The 24,433-nt window shown below is 39.1% G+C and overlaps 1 protein-coding gene across 2 annotated transcripts in view; it reads left to right on the plus strand.

Moving 5' to 3' along the window:
* The window catches only part of LOC136862709 (kinesin-like protein KIF3B), a 397,790-nt gene that overhangs the window by 75,366 nt on the left and 297,991 nt on the right, over positions 1–24,433 (plus strand). For both annotated transcript variants that reach the window (XM_067138926.2, XM_067138927.2), the window contains exons 4-5: positions 15,371–15,426; positions 15,587–15,652. In XM_067138926.2, the coding sequence (XP_066995027.2) occupies positions 15,406–15,426; positions 15,587–15,652 (87 nt within the window). In that variant the 5' untranslated portion in view covers positions 15,371–15,405. The remainder of the gene's footprint in view (positions 1–15,370; positions 15,427–15,586; positions 15,653–24,433) is intronic.

The following is a 24,433-nucleotide window of genomic DNA, read 5'->3' on the forward strand; positions in this document are numbered from 1 at the left end:
CCTCTTCATTCATTTCTAGCATTCTTGTATTTTCGTCGTTCATCAATCAGGTCTAGTATCTCCTGAGTTATCCACTGATTCTTAGTTGATCTTTTCTTCCATCCTAACATTTCTTCAGCAGCCCCGCTAACTTCATTTTTCATGACTATCCACTCTTCCTCTATTGTTTCCTTTAGCCTTTTCATTTAGTCCTTTTGCAACATGTTCCTTGAAACAATCCCTCGCGCTCTTTTCTTTCAACTTGTCTAGATCCCATCTTTTTGCATTCTTTCCTTTCTTCAATTTTTTCAGTTTCAGATGGCATTTCATGACCAACAAGTTGTGGTCTGAGTCCACGTCTGCTCCTGGGTAAGTTTTGCAATCCAACACCTGGTTTCTGAATCTCTGCCTAATCATAATGAAGTCTATTTGATATCTTTCAGTGTCTCCAGGTCTTGTCCACATACAAAGCCGTTGTTTGTGGTGTTTGAACCAAGTATTGGCAAGGACTAAATTATGATCAGTGCAGAATTCAACCAGCCGACTTCCTCTTTCGTTCCTTTGTCCCAATCCGAATACTCCTACTGTATTACCTTCTCTTGCTTGGCCTACCACTGCACTCCAGTCTCCCATCACAATTAGATTCTCGTCACCTTTTACATGTTGTATTAGATCTTCTATCTCGTCATATGTTTTTTCAATTTCATCATCATCCGCTGTGCAAGTAGACATATAGACCTGCACTATTGTGGTGGGCATTGGTTTGGTGTCTATCTTGACGACAATAATTCTTTCACTATGCTGGTCGTAGTAGCTTACCCGCTGCCCTATTTTCTGATTCATTATTAAACCAACTCCTGCATTTCCTCTGTTTGATTTTGTGTTGATAATTTGGTAGTTGCCTGACCAAAAATCCTGTTCTTCCTGCCAACGTAGTTCACTTATAACTACATCTAACTTTAGTCTATCCATGTCCTTTTTCAGATTCTCTAATCTACCACAACGATTCAAACTTCTAACATTCCCCGCTCCAACTCGCAGAATGTCGGTATCCATCTTCCTGATGATCGCCCCCTCTCGTGTAATCCCCACCCGGAGATCCGAATGGGGGACTAGTTTACCTCCGGAATATTTTACCCGGGAGGAAGCCATCATCAGTACATCATTCATACAGAGAGAGCTGCATGTCCTCGGGAGTTAGTTACGGCTGTAGTTTCCTGTTGCTTTCAGCCGTGTAGCAGTATCAACACAGCTAAGCCATGTTAAGTATTATTAGAAGGCCATATCAGTCAGTCATCCAGACTGCCGCCGTTGCAACTTCCGAAAATCTGCTACTCCCCTTTCAATGAACCATTCGTTAGTCTGGTCTCTCAACAGATACCCATCCGATATGGTTGCACCTGCGGCTCGGCTATCTGCTTCATTGGGACATGCAAGCCTCCCCACCGCGGCAAGGCCACATGGTTCGCAGGGGAGGGAGTCCTAATATCAATAGGAAAACCACCTTGGGTTACGTTCATGGAGAGGATACACTTGTATTCTTACGTATTACACAACTGTAGCGTAACTAAATACATAACAAAATTTCTCCTGTGCTATACCAGTCAAAACCAGTCTCTCGTTGACTTTAACTCTCGTCATTGAGATAATCAGGTCTCAGTGAGAGTAATTTTGAATAGTGTTCTACTCAGATGCGAAGTGAACGAAGTTAGGGTCTTCAGCAGTTAAGACCTTCTCCGATGTCAAGACATACAGCCCTCCTTCGATGTAATGATAGAATAGATTAGAATTGTCCGATAGAATTAACCTCTTCCAGTTCTTGTCATCAATGTATATTGGCTCCAAAGTCTCCCTCCATCAGCCATATCACATGGTCCAGTAAGATGTGATGTACTATCCCTTCTCCTATCCATTGCTGTATATCCATCTTGTTCCATAACGTCCATTCACATAGGTTGAACTTTCCCGGGCAATCAAAGCGTCAGGTAGCAAACTTCGAAAAGTATGCATTAACAAGGCTTTAACTGTCTCTTCAGAGTATGGAAAGGGTAAGATGTCTTGCAAGCTTGAAGTACATTTCCTGCTAATGGGCTAAAATTAGCATGTTGAGTCCGGTCACCTGACCTCGGCTACTGGAAATTTACTGCAAACTATTAATACGAATGATGATGAATACATTACTCAAGAAGTCGTTCCTTCAGAATACATTATAGCCGTGATACAAAGAAATGAGATGATGATGTGAAATGGATGATTAAAAATCCTATGTATAAACATAATAATTTAAAATGACCTACCACTAATTAAATATATAAATCTTTCCAATTGATTACACAGTTCGATAAATTTGTACATGCTGTGATGTTCCAAACATCACAGGCTGTTACAGCTAAGTGTTACAGTACATCGTTGTTTCTCATTTCCAGTAGTGTGCAAGTGTTCGACATTGTGGCATATCGAAGCTAATTGGCGTCTGTTCTGTGTGTCCTATTTGGGAAGGCAGGCTTTTTCATTATCCACTTCCCAGTCGTAAAGCGATGAAAATCAATGACTTTTTGGATGAAATCATTCAGCATTCATTGGCATAATGATGTTTATCACAGAGAACACCCATTTCTCTTCATAAATTAATGATCCAGCCTATGCTAACCTTAAAATCCGAGACATTTCTCTCATGTTGCAGCTATCTTTCATCGTTTAAAAAGCAGCATTTCATGCGCAACTGCATTTCTATCATTGCATAACAAAATCACATTTCAGTAGATCCTCCTCTACTTGCAGAAACTTGTCACTTTTTGGACTGCGAAATGCTTGTTGAGACATGTTCGTCGTTTGAAGTGCTATTGTCTGTTTCCACCAGTAGCACACGTTGCACTTGGACACTGAATACTTGCGGCCCACAGCCCTATACCCATGTGATTCACTGTAACTGATCACTGCGAGTTTATACGAGACCCTCGAATACTTGCTTGTTGTGGATTAGCAAACACTGTTAAGGTCACAAAACGTGCCTGTTCCTGAAACACTCATAAAATATCTCTGTACCAGACTGGACTAGAGCGTCACTAGTCAGGTCTGCGCTGATTTACTTGCTGAACTAAAGTAGTGCAGTGGCCAGTGGTATTTCGTGATGGGTGATAGCAGGATGTTAAGCGGTATTTGGAATGCTAGGTTTCACAATAAGAAGGGTGCTAATTGACATCTTATTTCTAAACACATCCGGAACTGTGCGAAAAATGATCGAGAAAGTGGGTGCGTCAAATACACAAACTTCCTCCCCCCCCCCTCCCATTTTGAAAAATTGGGATGTGTAAATTATGCAGCATTGTTAGAAAATATGGTAAGGCACATTTGAATAACATGTGAAACCTGCAGTATGGCTTCATATCAGGAAGGTCCACAGTGGACCTTATATTTGCAGTAAGACAACTACAAGAGCATCATTATGAGTGGGATAGAAATCTACTGATGGCCTTCTTGGACTATGAGAAAGGATATGATCTTGTGTGCAGAAACAAGGTATGGGAAGCCTTACAGGAAAAAAAAAGGTGTTGAGAAGCAGACAATAGAAAAAGTGATGGAGATATATACCATGGGAATGTCAGTTGTGTAAATGTAGGAGGAGAAAGAACAGACTGGTTTGAGTAAAAAAAAAAAAAAAAGATTAAGACAAGGAAGTGCTCTGTCACCTTTGCTCTTCATTGTAGTAACGAACGAGCTAATGACAAAAGTGGAAAGGAAAATTGGTGAAGGAAAAATTAAAGATATGATGTTTTCAGGTGACTTATTAGTCTGAGAAGGAAAGGAAGAGGATATCCAAGAACAGTTAGGTGCATGGGAAGATGAGGTGGAACAATATGGAATGAAATTTAATGCCAAAAAGAGAGAGATATTGATCACAACTAAAAAGGAGAGAATTACGAGAGGGATATTGCTTGGAGGGGAACAGCTAAGGAAGATAGTTTCAGGTACCTGGGAAGTATCAGAGAGGAAAGTGAAAGAAATGATAAGGAAATAATTGAACCGGGAAGACAAACAGGAGTGTTCTTGAAAAGTGTCAGAAGCCTGGTTTGGAGCAAGGATGACCATCAGATAAGCAGAAGAGTGATATACAGGATGGATGTACTATGTACCTATTCTGGCGTATGCAGCAGAAACTTGGGTAATGAGGCAGAGAGTCGTGGCTAGGATACAGGCAAGTGAAATGAAATTTCCAAGAAGTAAAATAGGAGTGATAACTAAATTAAGCCTTTCTTGGGAACTGAATTTATTCAGTAATAATTTAAAGCATATCACCTTACAGATGCATTCAGATCTGGACGTCGTCTTCCTAGGCGATCTTCTGGGCAGCATCCTCTCCATGGTACCACATCTCCTGGTCGGCAGCCATCACCGTGGTTCCATACTCCCACGTGGGTCGTTCTAGAAGGTCTTGCAGCCGAGTAATTGTTCGCGGTTTTACTTTGTGCGAGTGTCCAATATTAACAGTGCCCCGAACACCACAATGAGTTTGCGTACGATTATGAAATGGCGTATGGCTTTTTTAGTAACACAGTTTGCACTTGTGTGGTATATCGCAATTTATGATCACTGGGTAGGTTCTGTGGTCACTATAACCTGCACAATTGCTATGTGTAGAAAATGTTTAAATTTGCACATGAAATAAATTAGTGGTGACCTTCCACTTGAAACGAAACTGTACTAAGTTCGAAGCTTCTCGAATCTGTGGTGGCTTTCCACAATAATTAGAGAAAAATACTGAGAATTGGATGAGATTCGTGCAGTCTACTTGCATTGAAATAATATTCTAATGCACACATCGGCATTGGTTTTTTAGTGTCCGATGAAATGATTTAACTCTAACGTTCCTTATTAAATACTCTACAACTTTACGTCAGCATTAGGTTAAATGTCCGAAGTAATTCTACTATACTACTGCACTCATTGATGGCTTGTGTCTGTGAGAAAAGTTTGATTCATAAATGCTATTCAATTCACGAAAGAATGTAAAGTCACTTCATTGGAAATGTTGTCCGGCTCCATGGCTAAATGGTTAGCATGCTGGCCTTTGGTCACAGGGGTCCCGCGTTCGATTTCTGGCAGGGTCGGGAATTTTAACCATCATTGGTTAATGTTGCTAGCATGGGGGCTGGGTGTATGTGTTGTCTTCATCATTTCCATCATCACGATGCGCAGGTTGCCTATGGCCGTCAAATCAAAAGACCTGCACCTGATGAGCCAAACATGTCCTCTGACACTCCCGGCACTAAAAGCCATACGCCATTTGATTTCATTGGAAATGTTTGAGTTTATTTCTAAATGTTCTTCACCTTTACTAAAGAATTCCCAACCACTCTGTTTGGAATGCTTTAAGTCTGTTACTCGTGCACTGATCAAAGTCAAAATTCATCTGAATTTGAAATGATAAATCCTTGAGAAAAGTTATAACCGTTAAAACACCGAGGATGTGAGTACCAGTTCGACTCTGTAGAAAAAGTACAAGTTTCACCCTTAACATTTATAAGTTTAAATTAAAGTTCACTCACGAAAATACATGTCCATTGTCGACTTTTACTTGTGAAATGTACAAGTTCTGAAGTATAATTTGTTCACAAAAAACACAAGCCGCCAATATGCTTGAGTCATCATGTGACCAAAGTTTTTGTTACCTGGAATATCTCTGCTGTCCTGGGATGGATCTTATTGAAATTAACATGTGGGGATGTTTAAAATGTGTTCTATAACATGCTGCTGTTTCTGAATAGATACCTCAATTGGTTTAGATGATACCAAATTTCTTGCATGGATGTTTCCAGATCATTTATATTAGATGTGATTTGGTTGAGTTCAAGAGTGTTCTGTGGCACTTTTGATATATTTGCAGTCCAGCATGTTTGTTTACATTTTAACCAATTGTCATCATGATGCTCAAGTTACGTATAAGGGTCATAAGAATCAAAATTATCTCCCATGGTGAGATAGTTTTTAGCTGCTCCCTCTTTAAATATTCAATTCCATAATTAGTGACAGTTTGGGTATATATGCCTTCTTGAGATTTTACTATTTGTCACAACTTCTAACCTATCTGCAGAATAATACATTCCTACAATGACCATTCAGCCTTGACCTTTTGAGGACATTACTCAAGAGTGAACCAAATACTCCAACTCCTAATAATGGCACAATTATGGAGGAGAATTTGAATATAAGTCACACATGCTGGTTTAAAGAATTGTACTATAAACAACAAAGTTATCAAGATGTAATGCAAGCACTGTGGATGTTATTTTCAAGGAGACAGGGATTCGGTTGTACACATCAGCAAAGCGCATCGTTATTGTCAGTTGACAAATGAAGGATGAAATTCCCCTCGGTAACACTTGTTCTGCAGACGATGTATCAAATGATGTACCACTTGTTCCCTGTTTGTTAAATGACATGGACTTCGGCACATTTAAGACTGATATGCAAAGCTGGGAAAAGTTATTAATAATTCCACATTTTTAAATTTGGTAAATGACTTTTGCTAATATCTTGTGAAAGCAATTGATGTCTTATCCGGACCTAAACACCCTGTCGGAGAGTTCTATGCCTCGAGGAAAAATAAGAACGACTTACACATCCCAAGAAATTGTGCAAAATTGTCAAATACCAAAAGACATCCTAGAAGTGATAGAGCAAAAAGGCAAAGTACGCCTATCAGCTAACACAATTTCAATACTACAATCAGAGAAGAATAGTAGTCTGCAGAGTACTAGGAAGTAATGGAAAACAATGCAGAATTTCTATTTGCTATGTTTAAAACCATTTCTCTTCTCTATTAAACTAGAGTTGCATACAAAACGATTATCCAAGTTCATGATCCGCATCAGAACGAATCACTTTGGATGTCACTCAATACATCATCTCTGTGGAGGGTACTTTTTGCCGTGAAAGGTGTAGCTGTTCATTCACCAGGACCAGATCGTGTGTTAGTGAGGGTTGTTGAAGGTGGTTATTTGTGTGATATTATTGCTATAATAGCAATGAGGATATTGATAATGTCCCATGACACTCCATGCTTTCAAAAGGCAAGACCTGTTTTGATTTAAAAGTCAGGAGATGAGAAAGTTGCATCAAATTGGAGGCCCGTTTCCATCTGTTCAGTTTTACGTAGGGTTATCGAGAGAGACCTAGACTGCAGTTTGTGAGAATTTGTAACATTCAGCGATAATGAGAGAGGTTTCATTGCCTCACCCAGCACAATAACTAGCACTTCATTGTTACAGTTGGTTCTGGCCAAGCCAAAGAACGAGGAAACTGATACAACCATAGTCTTCCTTGACATCCAATAGGCATTGGATAACTTTGGACATGACCATCTGAGAAGAGCCCTAAGAATTTCTACTGCACCATCTAAACTTGTCGAGTGAATTCTCTCTCTTCAAGTAGATAATACAACCCAAATTGATCAACATTCAGCGAACAGTTAGATAACTCACCACGTTGGACTTATCTTGTACTGACTGGTGTGATGCTCTAAAGATGGCCGCTAATGTCACAGCTGTTTTAGCTGCGCCAGGCAGGTCCCAGGACAATAACCATTGTTGGAATTGTTAAACAAGATAGAAACCCTTTATGTCCTGGGATACCATTCCTGCGACTTGCTAGACATGATACAAAGCTCCATCGTTCGGTGTGTCTGGAATCTGTCCTGAAAGTTTGGCTTACCTTATTGTTACACTCTGTATAATAAGCTACATTAAAAGGTCTTTCCAAATGATCAGAATTTTTTTATAAATCCATTTTCTTTATGCATATGAAACCATAAAAGTATTTTCTGGGGCCAATTCTGCAGAGTATGCTGTTACACGTTTTATGCTGAGTAGACTGGTCATGTTTAAGTTTAGAATTTGAAAAATCCTGTGAACTCATTCACAACCTTTGAATTCCAGACAGAAAAATATGGGAAAAGGCACAAGATTCATGAAATTCACTTTGTGTTATACTTTAGCAAAGTCAGTTCCTTACGCCACTCTTCTTGAAACTCTTCTTACCAGCTATCTGGAACCGATCTTTACACAAGCTTCCTGCCGTCACATTTGTTTTGCTATGCAATAGAGCCCAGATTATCTGCGGTAATGAGGACCGATGGCACCTCGGATAACTGAAAACTTGGATATTACAGATAGCTGCAGATACAGATTACACAAGTCTCTTCACTGACATCTAGGTCAACAGCCACTTCTTTCATTGTTCTCTCCGATCCAACAGTTTTTGATTGGTTCTGATTTCACTTCTAAGGTTACCACAACATGCATCCTTTTTCTGTTAATTTGTGCTGTTCAACAAATTTCCACTTTAAGGACACTAGAACATGTGTGCAGTGTCTGCTGGAGTCACACTGATAACAACCAAGAGCTGCAATTGGTCAAAGAGGGTGAGTCGCGTCCGCTCGCTATCTCTGTAACAAGTTTCAGAGAATGAATAGCAAGTGCTACCAGAGGAGTGCAACGGGTTTCGGCAGCCGGCACAATTCCTATCCTTGCCGCTAGATGGGGGCTTCATTCATTCCATTCCTGACCCGGTCGAATGACTGGAAACAGGCTGTGGATTTTCATTTTCATTTCAATGGCAAATGCTGGAGCTAAGCTCGCGCACTTTGAAGTAGCCGTTGTGTATTGGCGTTGATTCCCAACACTGATGTAATATCATTTACTGGAAATATTGTATTGAAAAGGTGGACCCCCTTGTCATTTTATTTCTTATACTTACACTCAGTACAGTATTTATGGGAAATCATATGAATTGTAAGAAAAAGTGTACAGCAGAGTCTCACTCAACCGACCTTCGCTTATCCAACATTCCGTGTTATCCAACACTGGTAGACTTAATTTTAACTTTTGATGAAGACTAAATTCTGGGACATCCGGTGTGGAGGGTGCAACTGTGGGACAAACACTGGCCTGACTGCTGGCGGTAGGACCGGTTTTTTCTCACGGACAGGTGCAACGAGTCTTCAGTTATTGTTCAGTGTAGTATTGGTTGGGTGCAGATGTTATAGTTTTCATGTTCTCTGTGAGTATGGCGAGTAAACAGAAGAAAGTGATTGTTTCTATGGAAGACAAGTTGAGTGCGTTGAAGAGACTGGACAAATAGGAAACTCTTCAGAAAGTGGCTTCAAATTATGGTGTTGGACGTGTTACAATGGGAGACTGGAAAAGAAAAGGAAGAAATTAAAAAGCGGTGCTCTACCAGAGTACAAATGTTGCACTGAAAATTAGAAAAACAATGAAAATACGAGAAAGGAAAACTAGGAAAAGGGCCTGCCAATATCTGGCCTCATTCTGTGCAAGAAAAGTCGGAGTATTTCTAGGAGTAGTTTAATGAAAGGGAGCCTAATTTTATTGCCAGTGCTGGGTGGCTCGATCGGTTGAAAAAACAGTACGGCATTAGGCAGCTTAATATCAGTGGATAAAAACTGTCAGCTAAATCCGATGAGTTTGTGATATTTTGAAAGGAATTTCAAGAAATAATTCTTGCTGAAGGATTAACCGTTGATCAGATTTTTGTGATGAGACTGGGTAAATTTCAAGATGCTGCCATCAGAAACTCTCGCAGCCCAAGCTGTGACGTCTGCACCTGGCTACAAGCGTAGTAAGGAAAGTGTTACTGTTCTTGCCTGTAGTAATGTTACTGGGAACTTAAAAGCAAAATTGCTTATGATCAGTAAAGCAGAGAAGCATAGGGCATTTAAAAACATTCCTGTTAATGCTCCTTCCAGTCCATTACACGAATCAGAAGGCTGCCTGGATGTCTGTGGACATCTTTAAAGATTGTTCTTTTTACACAGTTTGTTCAAGATATAGAAACACTTCTAGCATCAATCTCTGTAGAAAAACTCTTTTTCTACTAGACAATGCTCCGTCACACTGAAATGAGGAGTATCTTAGAAGTGGTGACATCAGTCATGTTCCTCCCTCCTAACGTGACGTCATTATGCCAGCCAATAGACCAAGGTGTGTTTGAAACACTGAAGGGGAAATATCGGCAGAAACTCCTTTCATCCCTGATGGAGGAAATTGACAATGAAAATGATATGATGGAAAAGTTAAAACGAATCGACATGAAAGATGTCACATACTGGATAGCGCAGTCTTGGGAAGAAGTTGAAACGACGACAGTTGGAACATATTGTTGAGTGAGGGTGCATATTGAGAAGAGGTGGTACAAGAAGACATGGAAAACATTGTTCCCTTACTGAATTGCATTCGTGGCTGTGAGGATGCTAAGGCTCAAGATGTAAGTGGTGTACACAAGATCAGCTGTTTGAACTAACTGACCCTGATATTGTTGATTTTGTGAATGCTAACGAAAATGAGTATGAAGAAGAGGAACGAGGCAATGCAGAACTAAAGGAGAAAACTGTTGCTCACAGTGAAGGATTAAGTGCATTGCATTGGAAATGGCATTAACTTACGTTGAGCAACAACCGGAAGCAAGCGCAACGGAGGTGTTGTTTTTTCGGCGATGGTGAGATCTCGCAGCAAGAAAACGTGAATCAGCAGGCAAGCAAATATTGTTGACAAATTTCTTTTCGTAAGACATTTGGATTGATTTCGTTCAATACTGCATGTACTGTACAGTTGAATTTCTAATTCAATAAATGAAGTACCATCATGTCATAGTTTTAGTAATACAGTATAGCCTTCCTGTTGAAGTTCATTTTTAAAGTTATTCTGTATTATCCGTCATTTTCAGTGATCAGATGTACTCCAGGTCCCGTTTAGGTCGGGTAATAGAGACTCTACTGTATTACACTTACAGATTAGCCTTGGATAATATGGAGGCTCGGATAAACGTGGTTCTGCTATACTTTCAACCACTATAGGCCTACCATTGCTTGTAGTACTATTGTCTGTTGCTTGATGTTAGCCTGCTTGATGATCATTTTTTGCATCTGATGAGACAGAAAAAAGTTAGAAGTGATATTTGCTGTTGTCGCCTGTCTGTTGTTGAAGTGTGCTTCATTTTTTACAACTGACAACTGTTGAGGAAAATTTATTACATATAATACTTCAGTCTTTTACTACACACATAAAATACCTACATTAAACTGAAATATATTGTACAATTAGGCCTACTACATACCTCTGAACACTAATAGAAGAAGAAACAATTACAATAGCCTTTACAAAAGATCAGAACTGGACAATCTCACACTTTCACTGAACTTCAAACAAGTGATAACTCAGCAAACATGGCAAAAGCACTACAAGAAAAGAAAACACATTTGCCCTTTCTACCAATCGAATAAGCTAGTTTTATTCCATATAGATTCATAGTTCTCATTTGCTACTGATACATGCATTTGTCTTTTATACAGGCTATCAAATAAGTTCCCTTCACATTTCCACGCTACACAGATCGGTAATTCTAATTTGCTGTCACTATGCATCATTATCTGTCAATAAGTACTCCATGTTAGTAATGGAATTTTAAAATAAATGAAGGTATAAGAAGGTGTTAGCATAAATTTTTTTTGGCCACCTGGCAGCCAGAATTTCTTGTTCTGTGTTAGGTATTAGTTTATTTTGGCCAAAAATGACTGGCTGGTGAGTGTAATTGTTAGACGCTCATTTTCTATGCTCGAGGTTGCAGAATTGTATCCTGATGCTGTTGGTGGGCATTTAGAGGTACTGAAATGATGACAACTTGTATCAGTACATTTATTGTTCCATTAACCCCTTAACTGGGTTTGACGCCTACAGGCGTCAACAGCTGTCGCACGAGTATTGGGTTTGACGCCTTTAGGCGTTCTTGTACTTCTTAATGTGTTCTTACGTAGGGTTAGCTTCCTATAGGCGTCTGACTATTCTTAATCACTTCTACCATCTACTATCGTAATTTAAAACAAATTTCATTCATATTAGATGTGATTATTGCTGCCTTAATCATTGGCGGTCTCATGCCAGTCGGGTAGTTCGCACCTAGGCGGCAGTCCAACAGCTGTCTCGTGTTGGCCTCGTACGGTCTGCTCCAAATTATTTGTAAATAATTTATTTGTGTATATGTACATTGAAATAACTAAATTTGCGAGTTGTTGTTGTTGTTGTTGTTGTTACTACGGTACAATTGTTCTGCGAACTCCATTGTCCATGTTCTGATAACTTTTTGTAAATTGGTCTGTATATGATGGTAAACTGTTACGTGTGACGTGATAATGGCTTGGTTTAGGAAAGACGTTGAATTGTCTGAGAATCCACCGACCGGATGTAGGAATCGCTCAAGAAAACGTTGTGGTGTGTGTCTGTCAAACCAGAGGCGACGGGAAACTGTCTACTACTGTGAGAAATGTGACATGGCACTTTGTGCTTGCCCTTGCTTCCGTATTTACCACACTGTGCACAATTTCTGAATGACCTATGAACCAGAAAGCATGTAGAACCTATTGATGCATATCTGAAAACTTGAAAAATATCATAATAATGAAAGGAACACTTTTTAAATTCACTTTTGTATGAACACATTGTGTATATATGTATATACTAGCGGATGTACCCGTGCTTCGCTACGGAATTCTACATTGTATACAGAATTGTAGGTTAGGTAGAGTACATGTTGTGAGCAAGACTGTATTAAATTGCATAGCTCGTACTGTTACCCTAGAAACGCAACGGATAAATCGCTAAACGTCTTTTCTCATATGAAGACTGCGTTAGGGACTTTTCATTGTAATGCTAGGCCCGCTTGCCTAAAATCATTAACAGTCAGGTTGGGGAGTTTTCATTATAATGGCAGATACTCACTCTCCATCTGCCTTTTTACATCCTCAGAAAGACTGTCTTAGTGGTTTTCTCAACTGAAATGAACACAGGTCGTTACAATGACGTCAGTAGGAATGGCGCAAGTAAAAGCAACGATTTCACATGAAATGCTCTATTAAATGAAAAACCGCACATTTTCTCCTTTTAACGAACAATACTACACTGCCGATCTAACAGTCCAAAGTTCCAGAGCTGGAATGACCAGGCCGCAGACAGCCGTGACGCGTGAATACTCGGCCTTTTTTCGGTGGGGGGCGGGGGTCGAATAGTGAAGAGCCCCAGGGCAAAAACTATGCCCTTTTACTAATTACTTTCCTAGGAGTACCCGATGAGTCGGAAAATCTCAATTCACTACAGTGGCGGCAGAAAAATCTATCTGACTTGGAGGCAATTTTTTTCCTCCAAGCCAGAGGAGAAACCCATTGCTAATTTTGAATAAAATGAATGTAGAATTTAATAAAAGTGAAGAGGAAGAAGCTCTTCTTGAAATGGCTCTTTTCAGGGTTGAATTTTGAGTTACTTAATGAATTGTGGTGCTATAATTTGGAATATGCCTAAATTGTAATTCTAGACCAGCACGTCAGAGTAGGGATCGAATAGCTGGAATACTATGATGAACCAGTGAGTTACGTACCAGCAGAACGGTATTAGAAAATATATGAAACAAAGGAATGACATGTTGAAGAAAGTTTTCTAACTCCCCAGCTGTTTCCCGCCAGTATTCAGTCAGGTTGTTATACTCGGTACGCAGCTGTAATCCCATCTATCCGAGTTGAGCGGCAGCATAAGGTACAAAGAACATCACCACAAACAATGGTCAATGTAATGTTATTGTTGATCAATGTTATGTGCTTTCATTATTGCAGGCCTTCACATTTAGTTTTCTTCCGACTCTGAAATACCACTCTTATCATAATCGGTATGGTGAAATTGAATAAAACATAAATGGTCGGAAATTGTAATCTCTATAATGTTTGTTATGTAGTACTTTTCGATAGGACCAATAACATAGGTATTTAAAAATTAAATTTTGGGTGCCTTACCCTAAACTACAATTTCATACAGGGCGAATAAAATTGTTTATAACTTAATCTGTAGTTTCATAATCCCCCCCTCTCTATATACCGACTTTCATTAAATTCTGTTAACCCATTTTCTCGTGGCTCGGCGTTGATATGGCAACAAACATACAAATTCATGAATATCTGTGTTATCAAAGCAGGTGCGGTAACAATGTATGACATAAATGATCAGAAATTTAATTCTATATAACTTAGGTTATGTAGTATTTATCGATAGGACCACTAATAATAAAAATATTTGAGAATTAAATTTTAGGCCTTCATCTAAACTACCATTTCACTCAGCGTGAGTAAGATGATTTATAGCCTAGATTGTAGCGGCTCATCCCCAGTCTTCACATACCAATTTTCATTAAATTCTCTTCAGCCGTTTTCTCGTGATGTGTGTTCATACAGACAGAAATTACGGAAAAGTAAAAAGTGCATTTCCTTGCAACTGTGGACATGACCGATACAGAAATACCATTCTTTTCAAATTCTGAGCAATGTACAGACAAAATTCTTATTTTATATATATATAGATTTACGGGTTTACAACAAAAACAGTAGTAACATAATGCTATTGAATTTCTACTATATCACTCATAATTTAAATAAATCAAGTAAAATGTATTTTTCTGTTGAGTATTTACATCTACGCCGGCCCGTGCTGTAGGGGGTAGCATGCCTGCCTCTTACCCGGAGGTCCCGGGTTGGATTCCCGGCCAGGTCAGGGATTTTTACCTGGACCTGAGGGCTGGTTCGAGGTCCACTCGGCCTACGTGATTAGAATTGAGGAGCTATTTGACGGTGAGATAGCGGCCCTGGTCTTGAAAGCCAAGAATAACGGCTGATAGGATTCGTCGTGCTGACCACACGACACCTCGTAATCTGCAGGCCTTTGGGCTGAACAGCAGTTGCTTGATAGGCCAAGGCCCTTCAAGGGCTGTAGTGCCATGGGTTTTTTTTTTTTTTTTTAATTTACATCTGCTGCAAGCTACAGTACTCATTCCAAAGTGTGTGTTTTGCTGAATAATTACCCACTGGCTGGTTGATGTTCTGAAATTATTTCCCAGTTAAAGGGTTAAGGAACCTCTTTTCAGGGCAAACTTATAACTTTTAGGCATCTTTTGAAAATACTAGTAACAGTTAGAGATTCCTTGAGTTGCTGCAGCTGTTTTCTGAGACTCTCTCAATGAGCTGCAAATATCTTAAACCACTTACCAGCTCTCCTGCCAATCTTAAATTTCTTGCAGTACTGAGAATCAAACCTGGGCCTTCGACAGGTAGTGTTGCTGTTACACTACGGAGGTTGACTGAAGATATACTAACGTATTATTATTATTATTATTATTATTATTATTATTATTATTATTACTACTACTACTACACAGACTTCAGATATGATACATTAACATAATTGCCTGGATAAATAATTATCAGGCACAATCATATTTCATTAAAACAATGGACTATTTTCTAATAGATTTCTTCAATAGTTTTGATTGTACACCATTGTTTCAGGTCCATGCTTAAATTGTAGAGCTTCCAAATTCGTTATGGATAAAAACAAATTTATGGTGAGTAAATATTTTTACTGTATTTTCTCTTGTATTTGTTGGGATTAAATTAATTCTTTATAGAAATTTGGGAACTCTGTTATGATTGAAACGATGATTGGTGGAATGTGTTGAACATACTTCGGTGAGTTGCTTAAACATGATTATATTTCTTCTGCAGGATTACAACTATAAAGTACCTTTGCAAAACAAGGCCCACAAAGATGTGGAAGATATTCAGAGTCAGGTAAGAATACCGATTTGCCCTTCTGGTTTTGATTTTGAAAGTGTTTATAATGAAATGCAACTATTTGTAATGTACGTCCTTTCTAGTTTTAGAAAGATTTTTAATGACTCCCCATTAGCTTAATGCAAATTAAACAGTTCTCCCATATTTCCTAGTTTGGATGTTTTCTGTTGTATATCAGATTGTTTTTTTTCTGGTATTGAAGTTCCTCAGCCATTGTTCATTATACCTTTATTTAAATTTTTGAATTTGCCATCATTTTCACTTGTGCATCTGTAGGAGAGAAGTTGGGGAGAACTACTTCACAGTGCAAGATTGCATATAGGTGCCATAGTATAATGAAATGCTATTATACTGGAATGGTTGGAACTGTGTTATTATTTCCATTAAACTGAAATTTTATAAGCCTAAATGTTTATCAAAAATTACTTCTTAGCAGCTGTTTAATCTGTCCAATATCCAGCCAGTTATCCATATCAAATGCTTAGACAGCAATATGTGATCAACAGTGGAACCCATTTTCATTCTGAGACAGAACATGAAAAAGAACTGGGAATATGGGAAGAATATGGTGATAACTAGGACCCAGATTTTAATGACCTTAAAAAATAACTGTAAAAATCTTTTAAAATTCAAAATTACCTTTATTTTGATCTTGGTACACAACACAGCCAATTATTTTTCACTCGGTGCAGCACTGTAGTAAATTATGAACCCCTTCGGTAAATTTTCAGATGTGAAGGTCAAGCGATTGTCAATTAAATGAGAATTGTGAAGCTCTTTTCAACATTGACTGAAGACACAGGTGCTTGTTAATATTGGCAGGTTCCATTCTTCAAACTGATTTCACTCGGACCATTTGCTTTGACATAAAGCAACCACGTTGTTCCGAGGATGTGGCGATACCTGGCAGAAATCCAAAATGTTGTTAATATGCCAGTTTACATTTCATTGAGTTGAAGAGCAGGTCTTGGGAAATTTTAATGGATATCGTACTGTTGCTGTCAAATGAGTTTGATATTTTTCACAATGTCAAAATGTTCACAATGATAATCACAAGTATCCAACCAGGTTCCCTACCTAGTGAGCAATGGAGCTGGTGGAAGAGGCTATTTCAGAACAACTCTGTGCAAACTCCCAATTAGTCTATATCTGGAAAGTGGCCCCTTATTTCCTCTGCAACTCTGTGGCTAGCAAATTCCAAGCAGGTTACAGTACCATTCTTGAGAACAGTCACTTAAGGGAGTTCTTTGTATGGTGCATCTGTGGCTAATACAGAATTATACTGGACTCCATTAGGCCACTCATTCATTGCTTTATCAAACAATTTGCTTATAGTGGAGTAGTTTGCCCTCTCAAAGACTTCACAATTTGGAAGAAAAGTCTCCCCCATTTTTCTTCATCACTCTGAACGATTACTCGCAACGTAGCGACTCATAGAATTACTGGTCTTGTCCATTGAGACCCGAATGCTTTTACTGTCCAGATTTGTTCTGATTTTGTTGTCATTCTCTTGTCATAACACCATTATTATTTTTCATTATTGTTGACTCATCTGAAATAGACTTTCTGGTGTACTTCTCCAAAAAACCTTGTAATGCATTGTTATTTAATTTACTAAATGGAATGTTTGCCACTCAAAAAAGCTTTACAGTTTTTTACATTTGGCATGTTGGAGTTAAAATTGTTCACTACCGAATTGACACAAGACTTACGAAATACTGAATGGAGAACACACTAATGCAAAATGGCATACAGTAACAAACACTCAAAAACGAGTAGGTTGGTCTTCCAAACAGAACTCCTCTTCGCTATGAGCCCAATGTGGGAGGCACACAATTTGCTGCAGAGATGGCAGATAGTCTGAGGTGGAACAGCCACTGTTCTCCTATTTTGCTCTTTTTTCTTTTCTACGTTGCCTCTTATCATTTTCTTCAAAAAGTAGTGTGCCATGATAAACTAGTGATCTCCAGGATGGCTAAGGTCTCCCAGTTGTTAACATCAAGTTAGCCCATCTTCATGTTAGCATTAATTAAATCTTTAAATCACTTCCTCTGACCTCTCAAACTATGTTTACCCACTGTTAACTCAGAGTGAAACACTTGCTTTGGAATGCAATAGTCGGGCATGCGTATTGCGTATTACATGCCCTGTCCATTGTAGCAGACTTCTTAAAACCATGGCTTGTATGCTGGTGGCCTCTGCCTCTTCAAGTACACTAACATTTGTTCATCTATCTTGCTAGGTTATATGCAGAATTCTCTTAAACATTGCTGGTGATATTGTTCCAGCATTTTAATATGTCTTTAGCATGTCTGGGATTCAGATCCATATAGTAAACTGGGAACTACAACTGAATTGTATACGAGGATCTTTTTTTTTTTTTTTTTTTTGCTAGGGGCTTTACGTCGCACCGACACAGATAGGTCTTATGGCGACGATGGGATAGGAAAGGCCTAGGAGTTGGAAGGAAGCGGCCGTGGCCTTAATTAAGGTACAGCCCCAGCATTTGCCTGGTGTGAAAATGGGAAACCACGGAAAACCATTTTCAGGGCTGCCGATAGTGGGATTCGAACCTACTATCTCCCGGATGCAAGCTCACAGCCGCGCGCCTCTACGCGCACGGCCAACTCGCCCGGTACGAGGATCTTTGTTGCAACATTGACATCATGATTGTCAAAGACTCGGGATCGTAATTTAGCAAAGGATGCTCCAACATGGTTGATTCTAAATTGGATTTCTGAATCTCTATTTGCACTTGATGAGAGGATGCTGCCATGGTAAGGAAAGGTGTTTACTACGTGAAGGCTCACTCCATCGGTGGAGACATTGATCGGTTTATGTCCTTCTCCAGGAGAATCTGTGTTTTACTGGTATTCTGTTTGAGACCAATCTTTCTGTATGCAGTTCAAACGGCATTGATGATTAACACTAGTTCTTCAGACTGACAAGGGAACCGTACGAAGTTGGACGGCAAATTTTAAATTTGATTCTTACATATTGGTGAAGGTCTTTTTAAGCTGAAACAGGTAGTGGAGGTTTAATTTTTTGCTGGTCCATTTTAAGGAGGCATTTGGGAGCTCCAAGTTAGTGGTGCGCACCCTGAATTGTACAGTACATGCCGGCACACGTCAGCGCTCACAGCCAGCGGCTGTCTTGCCTCGCCTTCCCTCTCCACTTGTTTGGTTTTCCACTGTCCCCCACCACATACGGCAGCCTACAGTTGTGTACATGGGATGGCGGGTTAAGACTGACGTTAGTTGGGATATTTTATTTGCAAAGATTAATTCATTATGGAATAAACAATAAAAATTGTTTACAAATCACTACTTAACATACAAATAATACATAGTCAAATATCATCTGCATCATCACGACATTCAAAGGGTTCAACACAGTCAGGCATCGGTTTATTGTTCATGGCATAATGAAAATTTAACACAAAATGTGAATAACAAAACACAGGAAAACAACTTATAAACGAAAAATTGGTACAGTCAATTCCAGCACACAATTCATCAGTCAAATCATCAGAATTAGTTTGCGAGATAGTATGAAATTGTGGTATATAGTCAGTAATGGAATAACCACATGCTTTCAAAGCATATTTCAGCATTGGTACTAAACAATCGGCTTGCAATTGGTTATGTTATGAGCTAGCATTTGACTAGTTATAATGAAAAGTCTGTTTTTGAGTTTTTATTTAGACTGGCCGCACAAATTCCTTACTCAGCAAATTTTTTCCATTCGATGGACTAAACATTTTAGTTGTCAGAAGAGTCGAATATCACGTGGCTGGCAAAGATACGTAGTTCTTTTTGGTATGTGTTCAATTTGTACATGTTTGTTCGTCAGAGATTCAAGTTGTGCATTTTTGCCCTGGCCACTGAATGAATCTGTGAGAAGATTTCTTCAGTCTTCCTGTGATTACGGATGAAAAACGTTTTGGAACCACTCACGTCCAGGCTCTTTCCCCATTTTCCCAGAAGATGAACAATCAATGATGGCATATCTAAAGGCATCCATGTAGGCTTTGATACTTTCTTGTACACTAGGTCCAAACTTTCCAGTAATATCTTGGAAAACTATAAAGAACAAATGTCCCATTTTTCCAGCTTTGGAAATGTGATATTGCACTTTGTGGGAGTACAGTAAAACTATTTCGGCAAACAAGCATAGCAAGAACGTCTTTCTCACCACGAAAATCATAACTTCTCTGTGTTGCCATTGAATCGGGACTGGTCCGAATTCCAGATATTGGCATCCGGGATCTCTTTCTCTTCTTGCAGTTCGTTAATTAATGTTACAAGCTTTTCAGCCACTTCATGTTGTACTTCTTTGTCTGTTTTAAACGTTTTACTGACTAGTTTGATTACTTTTCAGAACCAAATTTTCAAACGCTTTTTAAGGTTTGTCAAGTAGGAGTTGTTCTGGAGAATGTGTTAGGGATAATACAACTCCCTACCCTCACCAATCCATTTGCTCTTTATTGGAATGCTCTGTAGCCGCCTGAATATTAACACCGTAGGCATTAATAAGAGCTGAAATAATGTTGCAAGCGGTTATAACTAAGCAAAGAATCCAGTGCACCTGTATGTGGAATAGCCATCAGTCATGGAGAACTTACTGTATAGAATAGGGCTCGCCGTCCATATACTCAACTGTAGGCAGCCGTATGTGGTGGGGGATAGTGGTGAACTGAACGAGTGGAGAGGGAAGGCAAGGCAAGACAGCCGCTGACGTGTGCCGACATGTACTGTACAATTCTGGGTGCGCACCACCAACTTGGAGCGCCCAAATGCCCCCCTTAAAAAGGACCAGCAAAAAATTAGACCTCCACTACCTGTTTCAGCTTGAAAAGACCTTCACGAATATGTAAAAATCAAATCGAAATTCGCCATCCAACTTTGTACCGTTCCCTCGTGAGCTATAATTGCATTATCAGCAGCATACTGTAACTTGACTAATACTACAAAGAGTGTAAGAGACCTTGCCCTTAGACAGCTCAAATTAAACAGTTTCTCATTCAGTCTAGAAGTTATCTGCATTCGAGGGAGAAGTGTTTATTTACAAATGTACAGTTCAGGTGTCCAGCTGCATGGCTAAATGGTTAGCGTGCTGGCCTTTGGTCACAGGGGTCCCGGGTTCGATTCCTGGCAGGGTCGTGAATTTTAACCATAATTGGTTAATTTCCCTGGCACGGGGACTGGGTGTATGTGTCCTCATCATTTCATCCTCATCACGACTCGGTCGCCTACGGGTATCGAATCAAAAGACCTGCACCTGGCGAGCCGAAGTCCTCGTACACATCCCAGCACTAAAAGCCATGCGCAATTTCAGTTCAGGTTATTTACACTATCTACAGAGTCACTGAGAATATCACTGATATTATTGCAAATTGAGTCGGTGAAGGGCTGCATAGCACACTGCCAACATGTCCACTTACATGTACCTTTCCTAATCAACCGGTACTCCGTACCAATTTTAGCACATGTTCTGTGACTCCATACATTACAGGTATCCCACTCAATATACACTTGTTTTTTGGACCACTTGTGTTGCTTATTATGCACTGCCGAGGACCAGGGTTGAGTTTTATGCCATCCCATAAAGCGAGCGCTAGACACCAGAGTGGGAGTCCTGCCATAGGAAATCTTATGACACCTCTCCCTCCCGCTCGGCGTGTTGAGTTGATGGTGGCCAGCCACAGTCCTTCACTGCCTTACCACATGCAATAATTCATAGCACATTTGTCACTCACCAGATGCTTTTCCAGAAGCGAGTGGTATTTCAAGTCTTATTCTGAATTTTATTTTTTACAAGTTGTTTTACATCCCAAATGACCTTAATTAAGGTACAGCCCCAGCATTTGCCTAGTGTGAAAATAGGAAATGACAGTAAACCATCCTCAGGGCTGCCAGCAGTGGGGTTCAAACCTACTATCTCCCAAATGCAAGCTCACAGCTGCACGACCGCAACCGCATGGCCAACTTGCTTGGTCTTTAGTAACAACAGCTTCTGAAGGAACCCTTCTTGCCACAGTCATTGCACATTTAACTATTAAAAATGTGAAAATCACAAGGAGCACACTTTTCCTTACAGTGGCATGCACCACAATCTTTACATCTTTACTTGGTAGAGAACTGAAAGATCAAGTCAAGGTTAGATATTAGTGGGGCTTTTTTTTTTTCTACAAAATACTTGTTCAGAGTAAACAAGTGTACTTTCAATTTTTATGAATTTTTTCAATTAAAGTACAGTTTCCTAAAAAAAAATTACGAAGTCTTTCAGTGGTACCCTGCACAGAAAAGGACATATGTAGACTTTAGAAAATGCTCACTTCCAATACAAAAAGCCGTGAATATTTTGCTGTCATCGTAAAAATGTGCTTGCTTTGAACTGTTTTCGAGGTCACATATGATTCGTTAAAATATTTTAGGACTACCCATTTGATTTAAGACGTAGCCAGTAAGCCTAATTTTCCTGATCCATCCCAATTCAGTTGACACAAGGATCTGGAAATCAGTACAAATGAAATGAATTTCTTAATGCATAAATTCTACCAAAAGAATTAATCTCTGTAAGTGAAAAAAATTGTTCTTAAATTTTAAGCAGGAAGTATTTGAGGAGAATCCTTAAAAGTTTTAGTAAGGATATTTTCAATTTCATAAAAGGGTATGCAGAGATACTGGAGAATTTGGGCATCTAAAATGTGGGAGAGATTCTGTAGCACAAAAGAACAATCCTACCACTGTCGAGATGCGAAGTGGGATACTCTAACACGACATACCAGACATATCCTGTCATAAATGGCTGAAGGTTGCCTTCTCTCCATCAAGCTGGAGAGCTTGATTATGCAACAGGGTAGTGATGTTTACTTATTTAAATGTGCAGTATTTCATCATTTAACCCATATGCACCCACCCGCCCTTTGCTCTGACATTGCTAGGAATCCGTCAACTTTTTAGTAGGCAACCTTGGTGTTGCAAGCTTTCGGTTAAAACAGTATAGTGGACTGCGCGTATTATCATGGGACCTGTTTTATATTATTGAGGAATTCCACGCTATTGCTCATGACACAAAAAACAGAGCAATACAGAAATATAACATTAAAAATCCCTTTGAAAACTTACAATTTTTTCATTAACTTATCCTACCTCGGAAGTTCTTTAGTATGTGGTATGGCCTTAATTATACGACATAAGCCTAACATTTGCCTGATTTTGAAATAAGGAAATAATACAAAATCAGTACGACATGAGCCTAACATTTCCCTGGTTTGGAAATAAGGAACTAATGGGAAACCAATCACGGGGCAGCGAATGATGAGATTTGAACCTATCTCACAAATACGAACTTAGACGTATGTCTCGGTATATTATTATTATTATTATTATTATTATTATTATTATTATTATTATTTATTATTAAGATTCAGTCTGAGGATCAGTGGTAAAGTGTTCACATCCAGGTACAAAGATCGTAGGTTCAAATCCGGCAGTCATAATCGGATCTTGAGGGGCAGGAGAAAGTTCATTCGGCATTCCATGTCATACGATATTACTACGCGAAAGATCTCTGGTGATACATTTCGTGTTCATTCATGCACAGGATAACTAATAACTTCTTCCTCACTATCGCTGCTAAAATCAGAGCCTGAAACATCAAGTATGCTTTGAATTTCGCTATTACTGAGCATATCGCGGGAGCAAGCAACTTCCTTCTCAGCCATCTTGTTAACAACAGAATACAGATTTCTTGATCGATATTTTAATCATTCTCTTTGCCAAAGAAGCATACCAGAGCACTCTAGTGACACTTTGAGACACCAAGAACAGATTTCAATTAGAAATGTTTCCGGAAAAAGCCAACAGATGTCACGTCTCCAATATGCGACCTTGCACCCCGGCGTATCAGGCTGCTTGTGGAGTCCTGGCCCAGCTGCTCAAGCGCGTATCAGTCCGCTTACAGGTGCATAGGAGTTAAAACACCAAGATATTTGATGCACTCTTGAATTATCTGTTTTTTGTTATAAATTCTCCCTCCCCCTAGAGGCTGCCTGGAGATAGAGAATATGCAATACAGTGAATATTGATTTTTAAAACATAAATAGTTTGTAAGTGAAGTTATATGTACAAATTTAAATAATTCTAAAAAACAATGAAGTTGGAGGTTATAAAATCATCTAATGAATGGATGAATAACTGAATAAAAGAGTTATGAAGTGAATGTGATTCACCTTTGCTTAATTTTTCCTTGTTGAGAATAATACATTTACCCTTATTCTCATTTATGACAATGCCAGGGGGCCGATGATCTAGCTCTTAGGCCCCTTTAAACAAGCATCATCACCATCATCAATTACAATGCTAATTTCTGTCACCTTATTCTCTGCCTGACTAATATTTCTGCCAGTTTAATATCTTTTCCAATTATGACTCATTTGCAAATGCAAAAGCACCCTAATTGGGCAATTCATCACTAATGGAGTGTTTATGTTAATTTATATTAATTTCTGTTAGGTTTTCCAAAGTGTCATCCGTTAGTGTTGAATAAAATAATTGGGGATAAGTGACTGCCTTGGAGTATACATCAGTTCAAATAAATTGGTTTAGTTTTCTTTAAATTTGCTACCATCTGAGTAGTGTTTTTAGTTAGTAAGGCTTCAACAATTCGGTATAGATTAGCTGGAATTCCAGATTGTTTAAATGATCATAAGAATATGTTTTGTCCAACTGAATTGAAAGCTTTAGACACGTCCAGAAATACAATAAAAGAATC

Source organism: Anabrus simplex, chromosome 2 (genome assembly GCF_040414725.1).
Source record: "Anabrus simplex isolate iqAnaSimp1 chromosome 2, ASM4041472v1, whole genome shotgun sequence".
In the NCBI taxonomy this organism is placed as follows: Eukaryota; Metazoa; Arthropoda; class Insecta; order Orthoptera; family Tettigoniidae; genus Anabrus; species Anabrus simplex.